General features: G+C 32.3%; 2 protein-coding genes across 5 annotated transcripts; both read right to left on the bottom strand.

The window, feature by feature from the left end:
* Positions 1 to 274: 274 nt before the first annotated feature.
* Positions 275 to 5,182, bottom strand: LOC140051362 (extracellular tyrosine-protein kinase PKDCC-like). Its single transcript, XM_072096555.1, has 5 exons — positions 4,867 to 5,182; positions 3,637 to 4,238; positions 3,094 to 3,225; positions 2,208 to 2,403; positions 275 to 766 (listed from the first exon to the last, which is right to left on the bottom strand). Exons 2-5 carry the CDS (start codon positions 4,207 to 4,209, stop codon positions 552 to 554), a joined length of 1,116 nt encoding a protein of 371 aa, XP_071952656.1. The 5' UTR covers positions 4,210 to 4,238; positions 4,867 to 5,182; the 3' UTR covers positions 275 to 551.
* A 164-nt stretch (positions 5,183 to 5,346) lies between these two features.
* On the bottom strand, positions 5,347 to 18,633 carry LOC140051093 (alpha-N-acetylglucosaminidase-like). 4 transcript variants are annotated; one of them, XM_072096188.1, is made up of 20 exons: positions 18,568 to 18,633; positions 17,955 to 18,151; positions 17,685 to 17,848; positions 16,787 to 16,968; positions 15,956 to 16,174; positions 15,252 to 15,413; positions 14,722 to 14,787; positions 14,081 to 14,144; positions 13,852 to 13,925; positions 12,020 to 12,176; positions 11,097 to 11,246; positions 10,152 to 10,294; positions 9,561 to 9,714; positions 8,921 to 9,006; positions 7,670 to 7,774; positions 7,421 to 7,541; positions 6,890 to 6,952; positions 6,387 to 6,430; positions 5,992 to 6,146; positions 5,347 to 5,589 (listed from the first exon to the last, which is right to left on the bottom strand). In XM_072096188.1, the coding sequence occupies exons 2-20, from the start codon at positions 18,016 to 18,018 to the stop codon at positions 5,489 to 5,491; spliced, it is 2,274 nt and encodes a 757-aa protein (XP_071952289.1). In that variant the 5' UTR covers positions 18,019 to 18,151; positions 18,568 to 18,633; the 3' UTR covers positions 5,347 to 5,488. The 4 variants fall into 4 exon arrangements, with proteins under 4 accessions (XP_071952289.1, XP_071952288.1, XP_071952290.1 ...); XM_072096187.1 differs by having other exon boundaries at positions 18,575 to 18,622; XM_072096189.1 differs by having other exon boundaries at positions 18,563 to 18,592.
* Between the last annotated feature and the right edge of the window lie 1,919 nt (positions 18,634 to 20,552).

The following is a 20,552-nucleotide window of genomic DNA, read 5'->3' as shown; positions in this document are numbered from 1 at the left end:
TTTTGAAAATGGGCTTATTTCAAAACACTTGTTCTGCTTCATCAATATTGAAAAAAAAATGTGTGGTTATTAACAGTGTAAAAGTTTATACTTGATAAAACAAACAAAAAGTTAAACACAGAGCTACTCTTTTAATTTAAACAAAGCACCTAGAAATTATCACATATATTAGTATACAGTACAGCTATGTGTAATTATTGCTTATTTTTCTAATAGCCATGAATCAATAATTTAATTCTTAACAAATTGATTTTAATAAAATAAATGTTACTGATAGTATAGACAGAGCGACTTTTATCTTCTTATCAAAATATCAAGTCATTCATTTATATATTCATTTCATATAAGGAAAGTAAAATAGAGAAATGTAATATAATTGATTCAAATTCTTCATCAATAACATGAAGTTAATAAAAATATACCTTTTTAGAAAAGATAGATAATTTCAACAATGTACCTTTTAATTTAACTTTGATAATATTAGTTAAAATTTCCATAAAATATTTGTTTCGTAAAAATGTAATTGGAAAAATAAAAATGAGACGATTAAATTATTTGGTGAATTTTCTTTGGAATGTTTTAAAGATTTCAACAAGTTGACCGCTGGATACCTGAAGATTCTCTAACTTTTTGACCGCTGCCTTGACCTCGGTTTCAAGAGTATCTGGTACGTCTTTAAAAATAATTTCATGGAACTTTTCGAAAAAACTCAGAAGGTTTAATTTTGAATTTCTACCATGGCACATCGATGATGAACATTGAACACCTAGAAAGAGAGAGATGACAAAGAGTGACAATTGATACTTACAGTAAAGTGCATGGTTGGTTCAAGACATGTGGAGAGTTCAGTATTGATACTCTTCTAGGAAACCTTCTATAGACTTCAAAGAAATTCAGATGTTAAAACTACTATACCTTCAATATTGTATTTATTTTTTATTTATTTTTTTATTTATCTGGTTGCCATGAATTAAAGTTTGTCTCCAAACTGTGGAGCAGTGGTTAGACCATTAGACTTGCAATCAAGAGGTTGTCGGTTCAAGCCTCGGCCCGGTCACTGCAGTGTTGAGTCCTTGAGCAAGATTCTCTATCCACATTGTTCCTCCCCACCCAGGTGATAGAAATGGGTACCGGTATGTAAAAAGTACTGGGAAGGTAAATCAGACTCGTTTGGGCGGGAAGAGTGGCATACCCCCAACAAACTTACACTTTAGTGGAGTCTGGCCCAAACGCTAAAGAAATGGAGATGGGCACCACAGGTTTCGACTTATTTTGGCCTCTGTTTGCACACTTTCCTTTTTATTTTACACTAGTGTAATTTTGTTTTGTTTTTGTGATGTGCATAGAAACAATAAAAACATTATTATTAAATTTCTAGAGAGCCAACTTATGCAGAATTATGCAAATAGAACATAAAATATGGCCGCTGTATATCTGTTTAGTTTTAAAAATACCACAGTTTCTAAAATTATATTTAATATTCCATTGAATGTCAATATTAAAGAAATAATTTCTTAATAAAATCCTAAATTTTTACATACAAAGCTCATCAAGTAACAATATGTTCTCATATTTATAATGTTCAATTCAAGATGCTGCAACGTCATAGTGGGCTGATGCCATGCAACAATATTTTATGCTTTTTGAACTGTGATTGTGTAGAAGTTGACTCTCTAATAGTTCAATATTATATTTTAAACCTTTCAATGTTATGTTTCAAACAGGAACAACAAGTCAGAATTTCAAATAAAGGGTCTAAAGTTATTGACTTGCATCCTCCAACAACACTCTCTTATTACTGTATGTATAAATGAGAATGTGAAAGCTAAAGAAAAACAACCAAAACTGAAAGTCCACTAATCAAACAATACCTACTTCAAGCAAGAAAAAATTGACATTAATAATTTCACCATCTACAAACAAAAGCAGTATATTGAAATATCTTAATTGAAATATTTTATTTATACTGGGCGACCTCTTCAGTCAAAGACTGGTCTCCAAGAGGGCCCAGTTATGATCAGTGGCTGTGTTGTACTAATACACTGGGGTAACCTCCTACTTGTCTCTGGACCTACGGTTTATAGTCCTTATGTGAGAAGACTCGTTCTACCACCAGAACCATGGAGTGAGTGAGCCTCGAACCCCTGACGATGTTATGGCTACGTAATTACGGTTCCACTGTCTTAACCGCTCACTTACATACATACCTAAGTTTCTATTTCCAAAATGGCAATGGGAATCTTGAGTACAGTTGGTTTCTTCTGGAGCTATGTCATCCAAGTCTGCTAGTTTCATGGTGCCATTCACTATCACCATCTGGCTTATCTTAAAATCGGCCAATAGGAGTGAACCAATAGAAGACGTCTCTAGATGATGTAACAATGTTAATACATCTATGCTGAACTGTTAAGAAATGAATAATAATAATTTAATAATAATTTATTTGGAAGCCACACTTTTGAAACAGTGAAGGCGCATTCAGAGTAAGTAAAATAAAAGTTAGAGAAAAAAAAAAGAATACATTTTTTAAATTGAGTATATTCTGTACTGTAATGTACTGTATATTTAAATGTTTTTAAGTGAATTATGTATGTTTTAAGTATTGATGTGGCACGCCTACTGTAGCAACACTTCCTATTTTGCCACTCCTTGGAAAAAGAGTTTGTTTAATGCTGTTTTTAAATAAAAATAAATATTACTATAATACTGTATAATTGTATTGTTTTTACTTTGATTTTATTGTTTTTCTACCTCCTTTTTTCCATTTTTTTGAGGTTTAAAATGATAATAATGAAAGTCAAAAACGTCAAGTCTCACGCACTTGGTGCGAGGATCAAGTTTTTGCCCCAACCTCAGGCTGTCACCTAAAATCTCGCGATTTTTCACCAACTTCAAGCTCTCAACTAAATCTCATGCTTTTCACTAACCTCAACCTCTCACCTAAAATCTAAAGCTTTTTCAACAAACTTTTAAAACAATACTTCAAAATTCAGCAGCAAACCTCAAAATATACATTATATATTGATTGATAGTATTGATGAACAGTTTTCAGCATCAGAATAAAGAAATCTAAAAACATTAAAAACTGTGTACCTGTATTCGCTGTGACCATGGCATATTCATAACCTTTCTCTTGCTTAGCCTGTCGCCAATCTCAACAACAGACACTATACTGTGATCATCGCCAAATATTGACTCATCTTGAAGAATGCAATACCCAAGAATCTGAGGAAAAAAAAAATCCAACCAAAATTAATTAAAAATACACACAGTACTGTAAGTAACACTCTCAACTAAAAAATATATACCGTATAAGTCCCAGGGGGCATAGATATAAATTTGGTGAAAATTAGGGGTACTGAGGTAATCTGATTGCATATTAACCATAGTTAATTTTGGTACATTACACTTTTTTTGTAGACAGAGCTTTAGAGGTGAAATTATACTCGAAAAGGGATCAACAATCGTTGACCTAAGAAGGAATAAGTTACAGAATGTCAAGTTATTGTGCGCATGTTGAGATGTTCATTATCACTATATTGTCTGTCACAGTTTTGGCGGTTTGTAGGTGCAGATGACACATCAATTTGTAGGTCTTATTGCAAATCAAAAGCTCTCGTATCTTTTTTGACATACCTTGATTATGTTAGAATGTTTTAAATCCATTAGTAATGATATCTCCTTCATTAGTTTGTAATTGGCAAATATATAGCACCTTCGCTGTTCCTCTCTATCTTGATTTCCTATTCTGTTCATACACATCTTGATATCAGCAACAGAATGAGAGACCATCTTAATGGCAACTTCTTTACCCTGATAAGTTGCTTTCCATACCTCTTTGGTAGTACCCCTGCCGATTCGTTTTACTAAACTCATCTCAAGAACATCTTCACAGTCTAGCATCCGAGAGGCAATATTAGAAAATGAGGTATTGGCCTTTTTTGGAGGTAGCAAATGTTTTGGTAGGTGGAGGCTTGTTGAATCAATGGCCACGCTGTTTTTCGATCTGTTTCGTTTTGCTTGAATGAGTTTGTGCCGAAAAATAGCATGCTCAATCTTTGATTCACGCTCCTGACGACTTTTTGCCATTGGACGGGATTGACTATTTGTGTTCCATTGGATAGGGAGTAAAAGAATGGACTCAACTACAAAGAGTATGGTGAGCAGGAACAACAACATCAACAGACGCCATATGTGTTTAGTCTTCATTAATTGGTATCAGAATATTCCTTGAGATTCTAAAATAATTTAAAAATAAGTGTAAAAAGCTATATGATCTATCGGCATGGTCAACCATGCATGTAAATTATTATTTTCTATTGCAAGTTGACCAACCTGTGCTGACAGAAAAAAATTAAGGACATAGACTTTGTCGATGGGAAACGAATTTGATGCATGGACTATTGAAATCTTTAAATTATGTTTTAATATCTAATTTTTTTATTAATACAAATAATGTTGTTTTCTGAAATCCTTTTTACAAAAGTAAGACACATACTATTATAAGTATAAGTAAAGTAAGTAAGACTATACTAAGAGTCTTTCTCTCATCTATTCATCCTTACTTAGGCTTATAGTCTCTCTGCCAGCCTATTAGCTTGCTTACTATGAGTTAAGAGGGCCCTACCTACTGGCTAGTTGGACCATGGTCTAGGCCTATGCCTGGCCCTAGTAGTAGAAGGCTAGGCCTAGACTAGTACTAGTTAGTAAGTAAGTAAGCCTGCCACGTCTGGCCTACAACAACATATAGCCTAGGCTAGGCTATAAGCATCTCTGTCTAGCCTAGGCCGCCTTGACTACATTACATAGAATCATGAGCAACCTTTATCAATTGTGATATTATTAATCATCTTAATTAAATCTTACATGACTTTCTGACCAGATTAAATCTTTTTTTCTCTCCTTCTTACTTGTAAAAGTTTATGTTGTTTAGTTCACGCTTGAAAGATTTTTTTTTTCGTGAAAAATCGGAAAGGCGGCGCTGTTCATAATTATAGCAAAGATTGTATAATCTTTGATATTGCAATGCTCTGCTGAAACCAATTTCGAAACATCTATTTGAAATTCAATGACAATTGTACGTATGATATGACCAAAAAAGGTGTATACTACTCAATACATTGAAATATCCTTGCATATCTGATACTCTATAGTTCAATTATCTATTTATAATCACTATAACACACAAACATTTATTTATTCTGATAATAATAATTATATATAAAATAAAAAAAAAGAAACTAGTGACCAGCAACTACATTAAATAATATAAATCATAGTAAAGTGCAAATAACAAAATGTATTTTATATTGTACATTATTTTATTAGAGATTGGATATCATATGTTTGAACATAAACTGTATAGGTTCAATATTTGTATTAAAAAAAACAAGTTTCTTATAAAATTTAAAGAAAATAAGTTCTGAGAAATTCAATCTTTTGTAACTTAAACAAATGGCTTATTGGGAATACCAATTATATAAATTGCTCATTGCTTTCTTTCATGTTGTTTCCTTATTTTCCGATTGATTTCCTTGAAACTGGTTTCATATTTACTGTATAGTTGTCTTGATATCTCAATAGTATCCCCTATAAAATAAAACCACATTATAAATAGAAAAAATATGTTTAAATTCAAATGTACTCAAGAATCAGCAGATGATAAAATACCTGCCAATTTTGTCAGTGCCAATGAGGGAAATAAATAAATTGAATAGTATATGTATATAGAGCACTCAATTTGAGTTGGCAAAAGAGTGACACTGATAACTGTCAACAACGTTGTAACATATATTAGTTTGTTTTTTGATCATATAATTCATGTAAATCATGAGAGAAATATTATGTTCAAAATGTCTTTATTTATCAATGTAAGACTTTGAAAATGTTATCAAAGTATTCAAACAAAGCACAATCTGTGCAATAAAAGTGGGCTGCCCCCACAAAAGAGAAAAAAAAACCAACGTAAACAAAATAAATTTAGACACCAACCTGTAGGAATGACTGGATAAATTGTTGTATCTTTGGTCCAAGCTTGACCTAACATTAGGCTTTGCTCATTGAAGACTGTTTGGTTGAATTTATGCTTTGTCACTACACAATTCAGTAGTGTATCTATGTACAGTTTCCATCGATCATAATAATAACTAAATAAAGATAAATGCACAATATTAAAAAATATGTATATAAAAATATGTAAATCAAAATATGTATCAGGGAAGAGCGAAATCACTCTTTCCTGACTGTATATAGCATAATGTAGATAACGATTATAAAAACTCTAAAAAACAAATGTTCTTCCAATTACAAAATAAAATTTCAACATAAAGTTTTGGATTTATAAGGAAAAGAAAAACTAACAATCTATGTATACTTATTGTACTTACGATTTAAGTAAACCTCCCCATTGTTTATTTCCATAGTCCAGAATCTAAGATAAATAGAAATAAAATAGTACAATTCTCTATAAAGTATTTTAATACTTTAAAGTAATAAGTTGTTATTACACTTTTATATAATAAACACTAATACAGTAGAGAACCCAAATTAATCTTATTAAGGGTACACTTTAGACAAACAAGGGGCAACATATAATTTAATATCATTGTCAACCACTAATAAGACGACACCCCTATTAAAGGGACACTTTATTGGGTCCTGAAGGTGTCCCGTTTCTAGAGGTTCTACTTAGTTGTACTACAGTGTACAGAATTCAACACAAGTTTTTTAGAAAATTATGATTTTCAAGAAAATAAATATATACTTTCTTATAACATTGCTATTTGAATCAGTGATGTGGGATGAACTGTGACGAAGTTGGATCTATGCCTATTAGGTAAAATGCTTTATCTGTTACTGAGTAAGATGTTGCAAGGACATGTATACCTACCTCACCATTGGGACCCCAAAGAGTAATTTGATTTCTGGCATTGAACTCATATAGCTTCTGTTCCTAAAAATAAAAAGAGATTAAAAACTTAATTATCATCATCTGTATCATCAGTATGATGTGCCCAAATATGATAGTGATATGACACCATCATATCCTTATATTGGCACATCAAATTATGTTGTCACATAAAGTTTGATAGTGTAGACAGAGCTTTAAGAACCAGTCATTCATTCTTATCAATAAGCTTAGCTACAGGAGTTTAGCTACTTGTACATTTCTTAAAATTTAGTATTTGCATTTGTTTTTTATCCTTTGGTGTCGTACTGTCTATATTTTACTCATTTTATCATACTTATGTAAGTGACACGCAAGACAATTTTTGAAACAGAGTGTTTGACGAAAATAAAATAATGGAATTGAATTGAAGTACATCCAGACATTTTATATCAGGGTGCGTAGGTGTAAGAATGCTCAACTCTATTTCCTGATTTATTTTTTTAATCATTGCTTAATATTGTCATTGATTACCTCAGCATTGGTAGCAAGCAGCTTGGCCGCAACAAGCCATTTCCCTAGCAACCAGTCCTCATGAGAAGATAGTATTCTATCCATGTCCAACAGCAACTCAAGTAACATATCACCATAAGTACTAGATTCAAGAAGTAAAGAGATATTACACATTTCTTTATCGTCAAAATGTAATAATAATAATAATTACATCCACTTATTTGACAGAGAGACCACAATAAGTTCAGACAATATCAAAGAAAAACTCACTCAACAGCTGTGTAATTGTTTGTTTTATATCCATTCATTATGTTAGTGTAAACATGATATGCAACATCCTGAAGTACCTGTCGTGTGACATCAACAATATCATACCTTAAAAATAGACACAAAACAGGTTTAAAAGCCAACAATTTACAGATATAATCTTATTTGGGATGCCTATGCTATGCTTCTAAGATTTAATAAGGGTATAAAACAATAATAATTTCATTTATTTCAGGGCTGTAGTAAAAATTTAAGAACAGATACGACAACGATGTAGCTACTGTATGCAAACGAGTGCAAGCACAATTCTGATTTTTAATATGTTAGATCTGAAATAATTTTAACAATTGAAAATTGCATGGCTTATGACGCTGATTTTGTGAAGCACAACATAAAAAATGTATTTGTTCATAACAAAGTATATATAATAGTATAAGATATAAATATAAAATTCAAGGTATAAAAAAAATTGCACATGAAAAGAAGTAGTATAGCTCTGTTTACATAATATCAAACTAGTTTGACAAAAAATGTGTGATGTGCCCAAATATGGTAGTGTCTGCTTAAATATGGTAGTGATATGACATCATCATGTCCATATACGGGCACCTCAAATTTTTTTTTGTCACATAAAGTTTGATAGTGTAGACAAAACTTAACATAGTAAAAATCAATCAATTTAAGTTAATCTTTTATCACTTTCATAAAGATCAAGCAAATATTGTATTAATTAAATTGATTATACCATCGAGATATTAAGCCGAAGGCTAGAAGGCACACTCCAGACTGAAAATTGATTCCAACAGGAGGGGAACCAACAAGATGGCGGTCGTAAATGTGTTCAAAAACATTATTTAATATAAAAAATAATAATCTAAAATAATACATTAACACCACATAAATTCACACACATATTCTTGTCAAAGCACAGTGAAGTTTTTATAATATTAAATATAATTATTGTTAATCGCAATAGATTAATAATTTCTTGGTAATATAGCATTTTTTGTATATGAGGATCATAGAATGCGTTCGCGTTTATACGCTTAACGCGCTGCGTTGCGTATCGTTCTCACGCAGATAGGCTCAACACAGGCGTAGTAGTGCGTACTGCGTAGTGCATATCTGATTGGTCGATTGCAGCCGCCATCTTGTTAGTTTTTTCCTCTCCATGGAGAATCACTTTTAAGCCGCGATAACATTAGAAGATTACCATCTAGCCTTCGGCTTTACATATCACTGGATTATACTGACCTGAATAATCTAGAGATTTTTACTTTGTCTACAGCTTTGAGGAAAGCCTTCCAACTTGCTACTACATCACTTTCATTATACCAAATCTACAAAGGAATACAAAATAACAACCATTACTGTACTCATTTTCTTTTGGTTTATTGTGATAATAAAGGAAATATTCTGTTAATGCTACTTTTTCTGTAAAGGTGGATAGACAACAATTGTGCAAGGGTGTGTGGCGCAGTGTGTTGGACTACTAATCGTGAGATCGCGGTTCGAATCCAACTTTCGCCGCATTGCTTGTATCCTAAGGCAAGATACTTACTTATGTTTGCCTCTCTCCACCCAGGTGTATAAATGGGTACCCGGTTTGATCAAGACACACCTTTGCGCTGATTACCAGCTGTATTATGGTAGTATGTTTCCATACATGTTGGATGCATAAATGACCAGGGTAATAATGTTCAGCCCTTTAGAGGTTTCATAGCACTATATAAATCCAGGATATTATTATTATTAAAACAGCCTAACTAGCCAAAAATTATACAGAGACCACTAACTAACGTTAAGTCCTTGTTTTTGGTTTAATCTTTCATGGTCAGAGAGTGATGACGTTTTTGTCCACAAAGATTCAGAAATGTACACAATACAACCTTACTTGGTATGACATGTCTTTGGTAGGCCGTTTGACAACTATGGCTGCGCAGTGATCCTCATGAGCATCTGTGCAGTTGTAGACAGACCTAGCAAGTAGCAAAAGAGCCTGGCTTGCGGACTCAGATCCATAGCGCCGTAATGAATAATTTTTAATCCTGCAAAAATTAAATATTAATAAGAACTGACTGAGAAAATGTATAAAATGGTTTATAAGTTATTTAAACTTTACTCATGTCAGAGAGCAAATGACAAAATGCCAATAAACAAGTGCTCAAATTTGTCAGTCAACTATTGTAATATCATAAAAATGACGTCATAGGGTAGCAGTCGACATAAAAATCTAAAAGTCCCTAACAACAACTATGGTGGACTTCACAGCATAGTGTAGTTCACAACACTGATCTTCAAAGAAATTTAGCAATATAATTTGCTTAAATAATATTTTTTCAAACTACTTTAAAACCACATCAGAAATTGTGTATTTGAATATAAATGGATGTTTAAATAACCAAACGGCCAATTAGGTATATCTCTTAGAATTTCTAAACTTATGATGTTTTAAAACCAAATGTATACAAATAAATTAAAATACCATTTTTGGATATCCACAGATTTATTCCTCCACATCAGGTCACTCATGAAATCATAAATAATGTAGTTTTGATCGATTCCTTCTGGTGATAAACCGGTACCAATCATACTACTATCCTTATATTTCATCGCATCAAATGGTCCCTATAATTAAAACAAATATGAATATTTATATCCTTAAAGGACAACTTGACCGAGGACCATATTTTAACCACGTATTAGGGGTGTACATATGATTTCAGAACGATCGCGAGATTAAGGATATTGCCGCACACGCTCCCCGTACTGCCGTCGCCGTAAATTGCTGTGACATCACATGTGCATCGCAAAATTTACGTCATGAGTTCTCTGGCAAAGTCAGGCAAACCGGGAAAATTTCTATTAAACACAATTTGTAAATAAATCGTACAAAATTTAAATGTTAATTTTTTTTATTGTTTCTTTTGCTTATCTGGACTCATTAAGTAGATTTTGCGATACATCTGTGACGTCACAGCAATTTACGGCGATGGCTGTACGGCGATTCAATGATGATGACCTATAAATTGTTACAGGTTCATATTGGCCATATAGCTTGCATTTTTCTGTACACTTATACCCTTTTCATATTTGCAAAAAGTAACAACTTGTTAAAAGGTTTCCGTAGTGTGAAAACAATTTTCTGGAAAATCTCCTGAGATTTCACATGGGACTCCGGTGAAATCTTGGGAGAAAAACACACCGGCAAGAGGCATGTCTTTTTTTGTTCTAAGATGTCTGCTAGTTCGTGTATTGTCCTGGTATTAAACTAACTAATCATAATAATCGAATATCGCGCAACTATGCCTTCTTCCAAGATTTCTAATGGTTTGTGAATATGAAAACATGTAATAAATCGGGAGATCAAACATGGTTACAACTTTTTACAATTTATGAAGATGTTAAAAGGGTATTAAACATCCAATACCTGATTAACAGCATCTAGCATGCCATACATGCCATGGTTACCTCCAAAGTTATGCAGCATAGACCAGATGAAGGGCTGACCAAAGAATGAGCTGGTTCTGTTGTACACTGGCTGGCTCTCTGCTTGAAGATCAAGTAAAATAAGCTTACCCTATGAATAAATCATACATTTTAATTCTCTACCCCACATCTACAGTATTTTATTCGTTACTGTAATAATCACACAAAATAAACCAGTACAATTCATATTGTAAAACGTTCTGTAATTGGATTGGTTGTAGGTATTTTAAATGTACATCAATATCTTATGGTAAAACAATAATGGTATGGTAACTTGAAATTTTATTGCAATTTAACATATTTAGTTTTTTATAATTATCTCATTATGTATTTTGAGATGTATTTATTGTATTGTCAATTAAGGCCCAATATCTTGCCAATTTTTTGTTTACATATTTGACGAATAAAGTTTATATAATCTAATGTTTACATCTAATTTACTACTGAAAAAAGATGTAAACATATACCGTATTGGTTCTAATAAACGCCCCGGGGGCGTTGCATTTTTTCAGAAAAAGGGGGGGGGGGGGGCGTTTATTGGAGGTAAATTTTAACACCAAAAAATAACCTAAACAGGCTGCTTTAAAACAGTTAACAAGTTTATTTGTTGAAAAACAAGTTAATGTGCAAGCTATATCTAGGCCATATCCTGTTTGCTAGTTATTTGAACAGCAATAAGTCCATCGCTAGTGGGTGAAATAAATATATTTCCCTTTAATACCAATCTAAGGACAGGATACACATGCAATTCTATTTGCATTACAATATGGAAAAAACCTCAGAGGGGGCATTTATTATGGGCGGGGCGTTTATTAGAAACAATACGGTAAGAGGGATAAAAATAGCCTTTTACCAAAACCTTACCTTTGGTACACCACCAAGGAAGGCTTTAATCGCTTCATGAGTCCAGAATGTTCCTTTAGTAAATAACCATGCCTGCATCAACCACACACCCCCAGAATCAGCTGCTGCTATCGTATCATAAACACCACGGCTAGCTGCAGAAAGATAATCTGGGTCACTGAAATCAAAATTGATATAAATAAATAAATGAAATAAAATATATTTAACAGTTCATAGTGTTTTTCTAATGTGAAAAAAACCGAAAACATAAAAAATTGGTTTTCAATGACAATTTGGCAAGATATTTCCCATAAAAGGATTTTCCTTAATAAGTAGTATTTACAATATATACAACTATTTTTAAATTCTAAGGACGTTCCCTTAACATAGAAAGTTATGAGATATAATTATGAAGTAATATATAAGTGTGAATGAGGAATGTGGCTAAAAATGCCTAAAGATGTATTGTCCCTCTGAAAAAATAATTATTAATAAAATTGTTGTTGAATATGCCATTTAATGTAACATAATAGGTATTTGACAAAAAATTCAATCGAAAATGTATTTACCTGAAAAAACTGTAATTTAAAGCAAAAAATGGTCAAATTAGCTGCCAGCCAATAGGGTTTTTGGTTGAATTTAATTATTTATTTTGTCATTTTACAAGTGAAAACATTATTGTTTTTATTTTTTTCTATGGAAGTGATTAACTTGATTAGAACTACAAAATAACATATTGAAAGTCTGATTAATAATTAATCTTCTTTTTTTAATGTTTTTGGGGGACAATACATCTTAAGAAACCACATGACCTTTTAGGGGAGGTTACTTTACAAAACTATATTTATTGGTACTTAAGTTTTTAATACAGAAGGTTATTTCATTATTCCATTTGGGAATATTTTAAGCTTCAATCTATTAAGTTTATGAATTAATTCAGTAAGAATAATTTCCTGTTTAGTCTGAAGCATTCTTGGAACTTGAACCATGAAACACACTATCACAATTATAATAAAATCAGCTTGTACATAATATTCGGTAGGGAATAATAATAATTTAATAATACTATTAACTTTAAATTATGAGAATTGTAAAAAAAATGCTGAAAAAATGAGAAAATTATGTGATCTACAAGCTTGCCAGAGATCCAATTATTCCTTGGCTCTTTTTTAGATGGTGAATTTTAAATGCCCAGATAGATCAGCTTGTACATAATAATTGTGTTATATTTGATAGGGAATAATATTAACATTAAATTATGAGAATTGTAAAAAAAATGCTGAAAAAAATGAGAAAATTACACAATCTACAAGCTTTCCAGACAATTATTCCTCGACTCTTTTTTTAAATGGTGAATTTTAAATGCCCAGATATATGTCCAAAATATACATACAAAGTAGACACATTTATGTGTAGGTGTAATTCTTGAAAGTATCCCCTTAATAGGGGTGTCCTTTAAATAGGGGTTGGCCATGGTGTTGACATATATATCTCCTCGTTCATTTCACATGAAAGTTTCCCCTTAATAGGGGTGTCCCTTAAATAGGGGATGGCCATGGTGTTGAAATATATATCCCCTCGTTCATTCCACATAAAAGTTTCCCCTTAATAGGGGTTGGCCATAGTGTTGAAATATATATCCCCTCGTTCATTTCACATGGAAGTGTCCCCATAGGGGTGTCCCTTAAATAGGGGTTAGCCATGGTGTTGAAATATATATCCCCTCGTTCATTTCACATAAAAGTATCCCCTTAATAGGGGTGTCCCAAAGGAGGAGTTTTACTGTAATATAATACCTTTACGATTACGTAATTATTTCATTGAAAATGTCGCCATTAAAAACATTATAATACCTTGATGATGGAGTCATTTCATTGAACAAGTCACCATTATAAACATGGTCAGTTCCATTATATTCTTCAATCATCTAAAACAAAGATTTGATCAAAAATAAACATTTAAAATCTCAACATATATCAGTTCAACTTTAGTTTCAAAAGTTTTTCAGAAATTATGTCAATAACAGTAAAACTCACACCAAGACATAAAAATGTATCAAAAACTATATTCTGTTAAACTTACTTCTTTAATAAAAGCAGTACCAATTTGCTTAAACAATGGGTCCTGGGAATCGAGTAAGTATGTGCTGGAATAAATAAAACATGAAAAGTAATTTTACCTTCAAACAAAATTGTTTCATTCTATACAGGAATGTAATACTGTACAACTACAGGGGTAATAATTGATGATTTATTGTATATCTAGTTTATAATTAATTTTTTGCAATAACTTTTTCAAGTAAATGTTGTTGTATTCATGTATGTACGGTATATCCTCAGGTAACATCCCACTTCTGGTTTAATCCCACCTCTTCCTCTGATTTCACAAACAGGCATCCCCAGGGTATAGTCCCAGTATTGACATTTGGTCTGGATGTAGGCCTCTCTCTAGCCAGTTAGATGAGTTTTTACAAGAAATGCTTTACCACTCATTTTTTTTCCTGGTATAGTCGGACCCAATTTATGTTCTATGTGGGTGAGATTATACCAGAGGATATACGGTATTATGAACTTTTGTTGTTGTTCTTCTTCAATGAAATCAAAATAACAACATATATATGGTGATAGTGGCGTAAACTTGACTTTCCTCAGAAATCCACTTTAATTATGTTGAATGTTTAATTTTATGTAATGTTTTGCTGAAAGGAATAAAATAAAAATTACCAGCAGTAAGGGTCACTAAAGTGGCCCCAATTTCTTAATCTTGTAACAGAAGCATTTGGGAATAATCTAAAATAAAATAACAATAATAATTAATTGGTGCTAAATATACTGGAAAGTTTAATTTAATAATGCAATATTCAGGTTTATATAACACCTAAATAAAAATCCTGTCATTTGATTGGATGATTGTGGGTCACATAGCGTGCAATAGTATGTATGATGAAAAGCTATAAATTAAATACAAATATAACCTTCCATCATTCACGCCATGCCTTTATTTGTACCATGCCACACATAAAAATTCATTAAGCTCTGTCTAAACTATCAAACTTTATGTGACAAAAAAATGTGATCAAATATTTGGACATGATAATGTCATATCACTACCATATTTGGGAATATCACTATAAATATTTGGGCACATCAAACATTTTTTTCGACAAACTAGTTTGATAGTGTAGACAGGGCTTTATTTGTATACTAGTGTACCTTGATTTTCCTTTTATGATATTAGAAAAGTTTGGACGTACCTTGTGATTGCATTTGGTATATGTCCGGCAAAAGTAGGCAAAACTGGCATCATGCCAAGAGAACGCATTCGTTTCAGAATCCTATGTTGAAGGTCAAGTTGAAATGTGTGCCAATGTGATGATAAAGGTCCACCCCATGCATTTATGTTGCCCATTCTACTCCTGGTGAAATAAAAATCATTACTATTTTAGGCACTTACATACAGTACTTTAGTACTGCAGTCCAGTAGTAGTACTTGGTAGTATTGTAATAGTATAGTAGTAGTAGTAGTAGTAAGTAGTAGTAGTAGTAGTACAAGTAGTAGTAGTAGTACTACAAGTAGTAGTAGTACAAGTAGTAGCACAAGTAGTAGCACAAGTAGTAGTAGTAAGTAGTAAAGTAGTAGTTGTAGTAGTAGTAGTAGTAGTAAAGTAGTAGTACTTGGTAATATTGTAATAGTATAGTAGTAATAAAGTAGTAGTAGTACAAGTATTAGTAGTACAAGTAGTAGTAGTAATAGTATTAGTAGCAGCAGTAGTAGTAGTACAAGTAGTAGTAGTACTAGTAGTAGTACAAGTAGTAGTAGTTGTAGTAGTATTAGTAGTAAGTAGTAGTTGTAGTAGTAGTACTTGGTAGTATTGTAGTAGTATAGCAGTAGTAGTAGTAGTAGTAGTAGTAGGAATAGTAATACTGTACTTAGAATTTCAGTATTAGATGTATTTACCATGCTAAAAATGCTGGGCCAGCAAAATGCTCATCTAGGTCTTGCTGAGTTAAGCCCATTTTTAGATAGACTCGTTGCCAGATGCTCTCTTGTGCTGTGAATGCCAACGGTAGGTTGATACCATTCAGGGCCATCCAATCTATGTGTTGTTCCCATCTTGTCCAGTTCCAGAACACAAACGAATAACTGACAGTACAAACATTTTGATAATAGCGTACCCTAGGTTTATAAATGAAAAGCAAAGTCATATTCTATTCAATTAAATGACATTAAATTAATGCAGTGCAGATTCTATCAAAAGCTGCAGGAACAACAAAATATTAATCATATTATGGTTACCTGTTTCATTACGATTTTAAGGGTGTTTTGTTTTTCAAAATGACAAATAGTTTGTGTATACTGCATCCGTATGTACTTTGAATTTTCCAGCCTTAAATTTTGAATCATGTAAGGTCATGTGGTAAAGTTATGTTGGATTTTCAGTAACAACGCTCATCGCAATACTTGTGCCCTTATGAAAGACATTTTTCTTACGTTTGCCTCTCTCCAGCAAGGTGTAAATGGGTTACTTGTAGATAAAATAGGTTTAATTAGCCTATTAAATTTAATCATGTTTACATATTTCAAACACAATTGCGCTCCGATTATAAACAGCATAATTATAGGAGCTGTTCATACATGTATATAATATTGAAATAAATTATCTATCATCATTTTTTTTTGCGATGTCATTGATTCTTCATCTAGTATATTTATTTTTGTGAGCTATAAATTGTCAATGAATTTCATAAAGCTATAAAACTAAAAGGCATTGCAGCAAAATTTACATACTGATTTAAGCTTGTTATTAAGACTTCTGGACTGACAACTGGGAGAGGTGAAGGGAGATCTAGTTGACTCCCCTGCCATGAGATGTGACAATTACAGTAGTGTTTTAAATAGTGATGGAATCCCCAAACAACTGCTACACCTGATGTACCAGTGATATAAACTATCTTGCCATCAGACGAAAACTGCAAAAAAAAAGTTGTAAAATAATATTATAACAAAATTATATATACATTGGCATCGGTACTAAATCAAATGCTGGGCTTTAAATCTAGCTCACAGAGTGACATCTTTGAATATATATTACTCATCAATTTTCATTTTCAGTTGTAGAAGGGAAGAGAAAAAGAGGACATGGATTAAATTTGTTTTTCTCTTTCGTGGGTTTAGCCCACTTTTATTCAGTATTCCATTCCATGACAAAGACATAGAAAGATTAAATTAAAAAAAAATGTTTAAAAAAATTTGTTTATAACATGTATGTACTATAATATGGTTAAAAGAGATATCTTTAAAAAAAATAATATAATTGCTTATATTGGCACATACACTCTTATCAAATTTGGCCTTTCTTTCTGTTTTATAGGTAAAATACAATAAGTGTATTAAAAAAGTTACATCAGTATTCTTTTTAATTTTTCTCAATATAGAAGAAAAAGAAAGAGAAAAGAAAAAATGAGTTTTCATTTCGATTTATGAAATGTGATTCATTAATTTCTCTTTTACTTTAGCCCATGGATTGAATTTAGTGGAATTCAAGCAAGACGGCGGCCGAACTTGGAGCTGAACAATTTATGTTTACTAATGTGTAAATTGTGCTTCTATGAAAGACCCTTTCATAATGACATTGCAAGAACAATCACCTGTTGATGTCAGATCTTATAACAGAAGAGTCTTTTACCTTGTAAGTTGTGAGGTGAGACGGGCCAATGTCAGGATTGACAGAGACTTTAAACTGTGCTGCAGTGTTTGGTGGAAGGATTCTTAAAATGACATCGTATGCAGCTGATGTTTGTACATTAATTGCAGTTTTACTTTTAAAATGTATTGTTTCAAATGAATTTCCTTGAAAATAGAAATAAAAATATTTTAATGAATGTTTAAGTTCTTAATTAAAAAAAAAAATACTACTATGATCTCAGTACATATTTAGATTGACTTAAATACTTACCATTTTCCGCATGTAAAATTACAAAGACCAGCAGAAAGCACAATTTACCTTGCAGTTGATGCATTATTTATAGTTAGGCTAGATGATTCATAGTGCGTAAACGTTAAAATGTATGCCTTTTAGACCTACTAGTAGATGTTGTACGCAGGCGTAGCCTCTTATCTTATCTAGGCCTTTTCCTAGTTAGCTGGTATTATCTAAAGAAATACAAAAAGAAACGTTTAAATAAATAGGTAGGAGTAGGACTAACTTTTTTGACTTACTTACTAGCCTACTATACTAACTAACTAGGCTACTACTAGTACTATCTAGTAGTAGGCCTAGCTAGCCTAAAAAAGGTAGGTATTCATTTGTAATTAATATTTATTATTACCCTAATAATAATAATCTTGGGCTAGGCCTGGGCCAAATTCATATTGAAGCTCTCCTGGCAGGTCAGAGAGGGGTCCGGGAGAGGAGGAGAAAAGAGCCTCCTCCTGCTCTGGACGCCTAAGCCTAGCTAGGCTAGACCAACTAAACAGGTATCATTTATGGTTATGGTTAGTTTAGTTTCAACCGTAAGCATATTTCAATAGAACAGTTATCAAGAAAATCGTAATTAAACACACGTTACTTATTACGTATAATTATTAGTTTTTAGGGCTTTTCTTGATGATGTCGACCATAGACCTTCCATCCACTCACTGCACGTTTTGTTTGTTTTTATTTATGTCGGTATGAAACGCCATAACGGCATTCCACTGATGATTGATTTTCAAAATTGACTACAACGCCCACTACGGTAATGTTACAGTACTGTATAATGCATTTTACCTAACCCGGATAAATGATATGTTTGCTGCTGTACCTAAAATTTGATTATTAGGAGAATAAATAAATAGGAAATCATTTTGCAATTTCAGACAACAACCCGGATTGTGTAATGGATGTTTCTAATTTAAAGTCCTGGACGTACGAATTTAATTGATTACAATTTACCGTTAGTAATTTATTGGAACATGGGGGATGTTAAGTTGGGACTTTTTGGACGGAGGCTTCAGAAAAAAAAATGTAAAAATAGAAATGTGGGGAAAATAGTAAATAAATACGGTGGTAGGAACCCAATGCTTTATTATACTGTAGTCCACGAAATTTTCTGTCAGGAGCTTACTGACCCAAGGACCAGTAGGCCTATACATTGCAGGTTACTCAGTTTTAAATTAATTAAGAAATACAAAGTCGATACAAAGATTTTAAGCAATTAGAGTCGAACATAGTTATTTATGTGCTGCTGAAACAATAAAAAACAATCTGGACATAAATTTTACATATAATTCCTATAATGTACGTGTGAGAAGGTCAGGACTGTTGATCTATTTTAGAACTTTCCAGGGAAGAATTAACTCTTCCCTGGTCTTTCACACCTGTTCCGGCACGGTTCCGGTCCGGCGAATAATGTTTCCTTTTCACGACGCTCCATGCGGCTTGTGCCAATCAATGCGCCATGTTTGTAGCCACGAAAACGAAACATTGACGATTGGATTTTCCGGCGCCGGACCGGAACCGTGCCGAAAAAGGTGTGAAAGACCTTTTACGATACATTTCCAAAATAAAGTACAATTTAGAAAACGAAAGCTTCATTGAATATGTTAAAACGCATACATTAGAAACTTTCCACAAACGGTGAATTTACTCAGTATTTGCTAACTTATGTTAATGTTAATTGATGCCTAGTGCAGGACGGAAAAAAGAGTTCAGCTGACCTCAGAACTCTTTCGTCGCGGACTTAAAACTTAAGAAATTCAAATGGGTAAAATAAATATAACTATTATTAGCAGTTTGAAGAGAGAAACAGCACGATGCCTAGGCAACTATTTAAAGTGCAACATATTAGCCAATCACCTTCAAGTTAGGCCTACCCAAGTAACAGTTTTCCATAGTGAGATCCGGAAATCATTGATATTAAATTATCGTTTAAAAATAAGTATATGATCTGTAATAATGTGAACGTCGGTGGCCTTAATGCATCCGGATCTTGTGAATACTGAAAATACCCAAGGTCATAATAGTTTGTAAAAAAATGTTCACTTTTAAAATCCATTAACGTTTGTCTATTTTGAAATTAATACTTTACGATACTAGCTGGTATTGTTTTGGTAGCGGATTATATTACAAACAGATACAGATATAAAATATTTGTAATCAGGAAAAGTTTGTATCCATTATAAATGTTTAGTTTATGATTAGTTTTAATAAATTTCGCTATCGCACTTATAAAGTATATTATAATTATATATCTCAGTACATCACATCGCTGGACGGTTTAGGATAAATCTTTGCTTTATTTAATAAGTATATTATAGGTTTATATAATATTTGAAATTATTGTATACTGTGTATGGGGATGTTTTAATAGCATAAATCTGATTAGTTTTGAAAAGAACTGTTGAGTTTCTCGACGTTTCGATCAATACTCCTGAGGACGATCAAAGTATATTGATCGAAACGTCGAGAAACTCAACAGTTCTTTTTAGAAGTAATTATACGTGGTATACCGCAAACTTTATATCAACATTTGATTTCGCCATGCAAACCTTCAAACAATATATACATCTGACT

Source organism: Antedon mediterranea, chromosome 6 (genome assembly GCF_964355755.1).
Source record: "Antedon mediterranea chromosome 6, ecAntMedi1.1, whole genome shotgun sequence".
Taxonomy (NCBI): Eukaryota; Metazoa; Echinodermata; class Crinoidea; order Comatulida; family Antedonidae; genus Antedon; species Antedon mediterranea.
Note: the sequence above shows the minus strand (reverse complement) of the source record. Positions and strands in the feature narration are given on the sequence as shown.

Excerpts from the sequence above, each read along its gene's own strand:
- LOC140051362 (XM_072096555.1), bottom strand. The coding sequence starts at position 4,209 with ATGAAGACTAAACACATATGGCGTCTGTTGATGTTGTTGTTCCTGCTC. Across the intron at positions 3,226-3,636 it reads AACATTCTAACATAATCAAG|ATTCTTGGGTATTGCATTCT; the intron begins GTATGTCAAAAA and ends TTTTTTCCTCAG. Across the intron at positions 2,404-3,093 it reads CATGGTCACAGCGAATACAG|TTCAGCATAGATGTATTAAC; the intron begins GTACACAGTTTT and ends ATTTCTTAACAG.
- LOC140051093 (XM_072096188.1), bottom strand. The coding sequence starts at position 18,018 with ATGCATCAACTGCAAGGTAAATTGTGCTTTCTGCTGGTCTTTGTAATT. Across the intron at positions 16,175-16,786 it reads TTAATAACAAGCTTAAATCA|GGTACGCTATTATCAAAATG; the intron begins GTATGTAAATTT and ends TTATAAACCTAG. Across the intron at positions 6,147-6,386 it reads TGGGGAGGTTTACTTAAATC|TTATTATTATGATCGATGGA; the intron begins GTAAGTACAATA and ends ATCTTTATTTAG.